At 36.1% G+C, this 9,017-nt stretch overlaps 1 protein-coding gene across 1 annotated transcript; it reads right to left on the reverse strand.

Moving 5' to 3' along the window:
• Positions 1-226: 226 nt before the first annotated feature.
• Positions 227-8,216, reverse strand: mtfmt (mitochondrial methionyl-tRNA formyltransferase). Its single transcript, XM_084109226.1, has 9 exons — positions 7,726-8,216; positions 7,432-7,632; positions 7,209-7,331; positions 6,976-7,078; positions 5,793-5,868; positions 5,572-5,663; positions 5,404-5,482; positions 4,658-4,734; positions 227-599 (listed from the first exon to the last, which is right to left on the reverse strand). Exons 1-9 carry the CDS (start codon positions 7,923-7,925, stop codon positions 402-404), a joined length of 1,149 nt encoding a protein of 382 aa, XP_083965352.1. The 5' UTR covers positions 7,926-8,216; the 3' UTR covers positions 227-401.
• Positions 8,217-9,017: the final 801 nt, after the last annotated feature.

The following is a 9,017-nucleotide window of genomic DNA, read 5'->3' on the forward strand; positions in this document are numbered from 1 at the left end:
AAAATAAGTTATTTTGAAGAATGTCGGTAACCAGAAGGTTGACGGTAGCCATTGACTTCCATAGTATTTTTTCCCCCTACTGTATGGAAGTCAGTAGAGACCGTCAACTATCTGGTTACCATAATTCATAAAAATATCTTCTGTCTAGTATTTTAGATCAAAAACTATCATAAAAAATCTTGTGTAGCTGGTAAGTGAATATGAATCAATTAAAATAAACATTCAATTTAACATCTCAAAAATAATTTTATTGTATTCACATTCGTTCACGACACGACCTGCAAACATACAGCCAATTACTAAATACAACATTGTCTTAAAACAGACAAAAATGTTTTCAATGACATTACAGTGTTGTTTATATGCGATAATTCATTCCGTGACTGCAATAAAGCCAAGCTTCAAAGTGAAGTGTTATTCTGCAGAAGCATATTATTGTCCTGTCCTCCTGGCAAACAAGTGTCTTTATAACTCTGGAACAGACAGGTGTTTGAGGAGGGAGATTTCCTCAGCACGCTCTGATGTAGATATCCATTAAAAAAATCTGATGCTGACAGCCTTTTCTTGAACTTTACAGCTTTGAATCCAACCCAGCCATCCTAAAAATGATGTGGAGAAAAAGACAGACAGACAACAAAGTGCTAATTGTTACATAATGTCAACCTAACAGTAAAATGTGGGCAAACCTATGCCTGGTTGAATGGTTACACTATTCTTTTGATATAACGATTGATTGTACAATTTAGAACTGAATATAGTAAAATACAGTGTAACGAAAAAAATAAAACCAATGCAAAATTATTTTTGGTCATTGAATATGGGTTGAAATTAGGGATGTCCCGATCACGTTTTTTTGCCCTCGAGTCCGAGTCCGAGTCATTTGATTTTAAGTATCTGCCGATACCGAGTCCCGATCCGATACTTCTAACTTATATTGCAAAAACAAAAAAGAATAAAGAAGAGCGAAAAAAACAGATCCAGGATGTTCCTTATTTTTTATTTAATTCACCTTATTTTAACATTCAACAACTCTGTTAACAAACAGAGCACTTCTGTGAGGTAGCTTGAACAATCAAGTAATAAATAAATTCTTCACTTTTGGACTTTAGAGAGGCGGCGCGGCAGTGCGTAGCAGAGCAGGAGTGCCGTGATCGTTTCGGCGCCGAGTCTATTTTTGCTGCGCCGCTTTTGCTGAATTAAAGTGACAATACATTGATCATGGCCAAAATACACCGCAGTTTTATCCAAAAAGTGCATTGATGATATCTATTGTGTTTTAAACAGTCAATCAAATGACCAACAGCAATTTAAAAAGAAAACAAATGTCCAAAAACAAACTTAAACTTAAACTTATTGCCATAACAATAAAAACAAAGATGAACCAAAAGTTATATAAATGAAATTATTAATAAAATAAGCTTCTTGACAAGTCTTTTCTCTTAAATGTATTTGAAAACGAAAAAAAGCAATGCCAACTTATCCATTATAGACTCTGTCTGTACACAACCCCCCAGCAAACACAGAACGTTGGCACAACGTAGCCAACCTTCTAACAACGTTTTAACAACATGGCCAAAAGGTTGCTATAACTACGTTGTGTGGTGAAGGTTGTTACAGCGTTGTCACAATGTTGGTATTAAACCACCGTTCAGGGCCATTGCTTAAGGTTGTACCAACGCTGTCTTGACAACCACTGGACTACATAATGTACTCGTCACTGCCCTGAAGCGCGAAAATCAGCCTTTTAAATTCCAACCACCTGTTGTTGGGCTCATTGTGTTCTCATTCATCATCGAGCAAGGATACGTGAGTATTGCGTTTAGCCTACCTCAGCTATCAAACACAACCTACAACTTTAATTATAATGTGATTAATGTAGCATCGCTCGCACTGTTTAGTTTTTCGTTTGATTTTTCCGCTATTTAGTCTCATTCGTTTCTTTGCTCCTCTGAATTTGTGGATGTTTCCCCGGTGACACCTGCTTTCGGCTACTGTCCGCCATACAGACCCGGTTTTGTTCTTTAAATGTTCTGATCTGCCTTTTCTTTTTATGTTTTATTTATTATACTTAAAATAAATTTGTATATTCCTTTATTTCTTTTTTTTTTTTTTTTCACAAATGTATGACTTTTGGAAGTGCAATTTGATTATATGCAGTTTTAATAAAGTTGAATTAACGAAACCTTCTGTCATTTTTACTCTTCAAAGTGTAGGCTACACTTGCAGGTGTTGATAGCCCCATTAAATAATAATATAGATAAACAATAAACGATAAAAAGTATAATTATCTAACAAAATACACCATATAAAAATATTGTCAGAATGTCGTCTCTCAGTTGCTGAATGTCGCGCAGCAACGTTGCTACAGCCCTGTCACGTCTTACAATTCTACGTTGTTACAATGTTGCGAGCACGTAGACAGCGACGTTGCCATAGCAGAAATACAACGTGCCAGAGACGTTGCCACAACGTAAATGTGTTTGCTGGGCCGCGGTTCAGCCGCGCGTGACAACGCTGCCAGTATGAAAGCAAAACGCGCGTGTCCTGCTCCTGCTCACCATACGCACTGCTCCTGCGCTGCTTACACTAATAACGCGTGCAGTGTGAAACCGCCGTAACTCTGTGTCACCGCATAATAGAGGTGTTAAAAAATAATGAGAATATAAATACATATATATCCGAGTCCTGATCGGGAGGTAACGTCCGATTCCGATCGAGTCTGAAAACACGCGATCGGGCCCGATTTCCGATCACGTGATCGGATCGGGACATCCCTAGTTGAAATAATATTTATATATTAGATAAAAAACACTTGGCTTTGATAACTATTACTAACTGTAAATAAGTTTTGTTCAATTACTAAAAAAATAAAATAAAATAAATGACAATATTAAAACAAACAAAAATGAAAAGCACATAACATTTATAAAACTCACACAAAAACTGATTAACTAATTTATTATTAATAAACACTATAATAGTATATAAATACTATTGTTATACTAAAATAACACTGGGTACATCACACTTATATAGTATAATTTATTGTAGCTTGGGAAAAAAAGCATTGGCTACACCCCATGATCCAAGCATCTTCCACCAATATACCCAGCAGTGTAAAGCTGTTTACTTGACCTCCCTCATGACATGGTCTGGTTGTCTCCCCAACCCAATTGTCTCCAGTTGACAACAGCCCTGATTATATACAGTTATAAATCTGAATTTTAACTGTATGTGTCCACTGGCACAGACGAAGTGCATCATGAGTGGTGCACTGCTTTCAAAGTAATTTTTCTATGGAAACTGGACAAAAGGGGATTGAGAGCAGAACAGTGTGATCATTAAAAAGATGGGAAAAGCTTAAGGGGAAAAACTCGATGTACATTCTATATCCACATCACCAAAGTGGCAGGCCTCTGGCTGTTTGATTAGTATTAAAGTGCCCCTATCATGCTATTTTAAAGGCTTTTTTGGAGGTCTCCTACAACAGGTTTACATGCATCAAAGGCCAAAAAAACTGGTTCATTTTCTCATAATAAACATTGCACACTAACGACTGGATGGATGAACCAGTCTCTCTAAATCCCTCCGTTCCGCGAGCAACTCTGCTCTGATTGGCCAGATGGCCCAGTCTGTTGTGATTGGTCTATCGCGTACAGCGCCTGTCAGAAGCTACACGCTCATTATCATAACTGAACGTCAGCTCTGTCCGGAGGCTACCTAAAGCTTGGTGATTGTACTGTAAAGACAGTAACGATAAAGTAGATTTTACCATATCAATCTGAGCGCAAGTCTGATGGTGAAACATTGGAAGAACTAGTTATTCAACTCGAACCTCCATTGCAAGGACGACTTGAGCAGGATGTTTCTCAGTGACACTATACTCAGTTTGAGGTACATTATAAGACGGTGCATAAATTAGCCGAGCACTAATGTGAATGACTGATGTAACAAACGTCTGTAAAACAAATATTGCTCCATCCTTTATCTTTACTCAGAGTAGAAAGAACGACAGACGATCTGCATTAATAGATGCAGTTTTAGGTAATAGTGGCCCACAGCTGATTAGCAGAAGTATTTCAGTAAGACAGTAATAATGTGAGTTAGCCAGTTAGCTGGAAACGTGTTTTGCACATAGAAAATATATACATCAATAATTATTCATATTTACAGGTTGTGATTTTGAGGAGCAAGCAAATAAGTCCAAATAAATTGGGTACTGAGTCTGACCCATCTTTCTAGAGCAAATGTTTTGCTAATCCCGCGTTGAACTAAAATGACATTTGAGGGCTGGTCAAGTTGTTCGACGGTGTACAATATAGGAGGGCATTATGCAAATTAATCTTCTAGTGACGTAGTAGAACCGTAAAGCAGTAGGATTCGAATGAAAAACGACTCGTGTTGGCAGTTCAGAGTCGATTCTTTCTTTTAGGAGACAATAACTTTATTTATTGTGCACTTTCAGCTTTACAACTTTGCAGAACGTTTACATTCACAAACAGCTATATTACACACTGCATGAAAGGGAATATTCGAAAAACCATAATGGGGCACTTTAAGTGTATTTCTTCTGTGCCAGTGGACACCTGTGTTTGTGTGTGTGTGTGTGTGTGTTTGTGTTTGTGTGTAGTAACATTTCCAAACTCCATGTGCATACCTTGCAGCGAACGAGTAGGATATTGGATTCTTTCTGATAATGGACAGACCCTGGTACTGCAGATAAACATGGAGCAGCTGCAAAGAAAGGTGAAAGAAAGTGTGATCCCTTACATTACTCTTTCCAGTTAGTTATGGCGTTTTCAGACCTGTAGATTGTTTGCTTAGTTCCGAAAAAGGGACTTAAATTACTACAATGTCTCATTATCTCCTTGGTTTAATTTCGATTTTGGAAGGCAACAGCGTACCCAAAATGTGTTCGTGCAAGTCACATGTGCTTAAAACCTCTCATTGGTGCAAGTGCACCTGTTCATGTTCCGGAATTATGCTCAGTGTTCATCCATCAAGATACATATAAATTAAATTACATAAATTATTAACAGTACAGCTGTTTTGGAGGAGAACAATGACATTTTAAGACGAAGAGGTTCTTGGTTTTCAATTGCAAAAAGTAATTATTATACAACTTGGTTTGTTGGTCTGATGGGTTAGATTGCTTTCTCACCACAAAGAGAACCGCTCCAGAGTTTTCAATCTGGCCAAGACCAACTCATTCAGACAATCCTGGACCAATTATTTTAGTGTGTATCTGAATGCAACTGTCGTGTCCATACAGCATATACCTAAACGAACCGAAATAAGGGAGAAAACGTGCCATATTTCCAAAACAAAACCTCTAAACGAGCCAGGTGTGAAAACGCACAGTCACGGCCAAGACTTCATCATCAAATAAGCAACTCTGGTTACCTGTAAACAACACGTTGCATTTGCCAACAAAGTCCAGAAGTTTGACGGGATTGCCCATCCACATTGTTTTCAAAGGAATCTGATAGAGGGGGAAAAAAAACACTGTTTAACGTTTATTAAAGCAACTGATGTAAATGTATATGTTTCTCAGGATCTCGTTAATCCTACCCGATATCCAATAGCTCGAAACAGCCGATCAATGTAGTCACAGCTGTGCTCTTCCCATATTATCCAGGCCATTCTGGAGCTGATTTTGGGGGCTAAGGACAGTAATATAGATGGTTGTTTCATGCATTTCATTTGTTTTAACATTACTCTCACACAGTGATCTTAGTGCTTTAGAATTTGCTGACGCTCTGTTTTGGACATTGCCTTTTAAACACACTTACCAAACGATGCCCCCTCCTTAGGTTGCTCCTTTCTGTTTGCTATCCTTTCTGGAAGATGTTTTAGAGTGTCCATCAACTGTTGATTTAAATATGAGACCGAAGTTTTAAAAGTATTTATGTGAATCAATGCCAAACAGTGTTATTGTTGCAAAAGCAAAGTGAATAACCAAATCTCATGGCAAACTGTAAATAAGTTTATCATTCCTGCAGCTCAAACAGTAGAGCATAAAGCTAGCAGAGTTGTTTCCACGGAAATGCAAAAACTGATATATGAATGCAATGTACACTACCGTTCAAAAGTTTTGGGTCGGAAATAAATCACTTATGCTCACCAAGGCTGAATATAATTAATCATAAATACAGTAATCAACAGACATATTGTGAAATATTGTTACAATTTAAAATATGTGACCCTGGATCACAAAACCAGTCACAGGTATATTTGTGGCAATAGCCAACAATACATTGTATGGGTCAAAATTATAGATTTTTCTTTTATGCCAAAAATCATTAGGCTATTAAGTAAAGATCATGTTTCATGAAGATATTTTGTAAATTTCCTAACGTAAATATATAAAACATTTATTTTTGTGAGTGAATGCAGCACAATCGCAAACATAAATGGACAACTTTAAAGGCGATTTTCTCAATGTTTCGATTTTTTTTGCAACCTCAGATTCCAGATGTTCAAATAGTTGTATCTCAACCAAATATTGTCCTATCCTAACAAACCATACATCAATGGAAAGCTTATTTATTCAACTTTGTCAATTTCAGAAAATTTACCCATGTGACTGGTTTTTGTGGTCCAGGGTCACATATGTTTGCAATTTGAATATATTGTAAAATGTAATTTTGTGATGGCAGAGCAACATTTGTAATAGCCATTACTCCAGTCTTCAGAGTCACATGACATGATCCTTCAAAAATCATTTTAATATGCCGATTTGCTCTTTTCAGAATTGTTTGATGAATATAAAGTTCAAAAGAACAGCATTTTGTAGAAATATTTTGTAGCATTATAAATGTATTTACTGTCACTTTTGATCAATTTATTGGGTCTTTGCTGAATAAAGATATTTTTATATATTTTGATGAACACAAATTATACTTCTACTATATACTACAAACACAAGATATTTTTAATTACGGAAACTAAAATACGTTAAGCGGTGGAAATTACCATTCTGGAGCCCACAACCGCCAAAGTAGCTCCAAGCTCATCCGCAGTGCAGTTCTTTGGAATCTCATACAGCTCTTGCTGAAGAATAGGGCCCACATCAAATCTGATATGAAATAAAAGCCATAAAATAAAAGACTTGATAGTTGGAAAAGAAATATACAGAAATATTAAGCATCTTTCGTGTAACTTTCATATTTGTCCTGCCATGAACAATTACTGCACATGGTATTTACCTCTTAGGTCTTATTTGCATGATAGTCACTCCTGTGACACTGTCACCATGTAAAATCGTATGAAAGACTGGAGCAGGTCCCCGCCAGCGTGGCAACAGACTAGGGTGCACATTCAGGATCCCACTGAGGAAAAAACAACAACAACAAACATAAATTATCATGTATTATGAGCTTACAACCATTCGATTAAGTCATGCGCTTTCCCTGAATCCTCATTACTTACTGTGGCATTTTGTTGATGACGCTCTCCTTGATTAAACAGCCAAATGACACCACCACACCAACATCAAACTGGGCGCTGAAGTCCACATCTGGCCATTGGTGAAGTGGAAGTCTGTTCTGCTCTGCGTACTTTCTGACTGGAGTATCTCTGGACAGCGTCACCACCTCAAGTGAATCTATGATTTTAGCTTTTGAGTCATCTCTAAAAAAAGAAAAGCAAACTAATAACATAAATAATGCAATAGGGTTATTAGCAAAAATAGCAATGCAATAAAAAAAAACTGGACATCATTACCGAGACACATGAAGCCGTTTCAATGATTCCAGTGCAAAATCATCACTTCCAAAAAACAATACTCTCCAGGGTGGTTTTGAAGCAGATTGTGTTTGAGTTACAAAAGACTCGTTTCTAAGACGTGTGATGCAGTTGCTACAAAGTCCTTGAGACAGCAGACGTCCCCGATCAATGACTTTTAAATAGCTTAGGCTCCACATACTCTGATATAAGTTTTCATAAATGACAAAACATATCTTTAACAGCTAGCAAAATACGAAACTCCTCTACGGATAAGCACGCAGTAGTCACATGAGTCATTCTAACATTTAATGCCTACTTCAGTCGAGATAGTCTTGACATTTCCCACAATAACGTGTCCTAATTGTGTTTATAATACTAATACGTTTTCGCAAACCAGTAGATGACAGTTACAAGGTTACTGTAAAGCGCTACATGTACACACAGGCGTAAGTGTGCGTCGCCATGTTGACGTTAACGTCATTTCCGCTAAAAGACATATTGTGCGTTTATGAAAGCTATTTTAATTACAACATTTGCGTAACTAACGATTTTTTTTTATTATTATTATTTTATTTCAAAAGAAAAAAACAAACCGGCGGTGTTTATTAAGTTGTTATTGTTCTTTGGCGATGCGCGTTTTTTTTTTATTAATGCCCAAAAAATTAAAATGAAACAAATACATAACAGGAAATAAAAAACAAAACATATATCACAAAAACAATACTAATAAAATAACTAAGAGCGAGAGGAGAAGAAAAAGTAAAAAAAAAAAAAAAAAAAAAAAAAAAGATTTTTAGTTTTTTATGCCCATTAAAGAAAAAACATAGGAATTATAGTCTACCAGAAGAATTGACTTCTAATTGAATCTTACCCAAAAAATTGTAAATAAATAAATTAGCCAAGTATCATGATCAGATTAACAACTGAATATGAGAATTGGATTTGTGATAAAGAAAAACAATATTAAAGGTTAATACATGTTATGAATTTTTTCCCTTTTCCCCCATTTTTTGATAGCCAGATAAATTATTTAAAAAGGCTTTAACACAAACACATTCACAAAAAAGATGTACAATAGCCTCTTCTACATCACAGAAAGTGAATTTATTTTCAATGTTTTAAATTGAGTAGCCTACTATTACTAGTGTAGCATTTATGTAATAGTTTAAATGTGACTTATTTTATATTGTTTGTTAATAGATATTTGTTTCAGACTCCAATTAACTTTGTATAACGCCATCCATTTGAAAGATGAGCTGGAATAGATTTTCTGTTACTATGATTGCGAA

The sequence above is a fragment of the Abramis brama genome, assembly GCF_963993115.1.
Source record: "Abramis brama genome assembly, chromosome: 3".
NCBI lineage: Eukaryota > Metazoa > Chordata > Actinopteri > Cypriniformes > Leuciscidae > Abramis > Abramis brama.

Excerpts from the sequence above, each read along its gene's own strand:
- mtfmt (XM_084109226.1), bottom strand. The coding sequence starts at position 7,925 with ATGTGGAGCCTAAGCTATTTAAAAGTCATTGATCGGGGACGTCTGCTG. Across the intron at positions 7,633-7,725 it reads AAACGGCTTCATGTGTCTCG|AGATGACTCAAAAGCTAAAA; the intron begins GTAATGATGTCC and ends TTCTTTTTTTAG. Across the intron at positions 5,664-5,792 it reads TAAGGAGGGGGCATCGTTTG|CCCCCAAAATCAGCTCCAGA; the intron begins GTAAGTGTGTTT and ends TACTGTCCTTAG.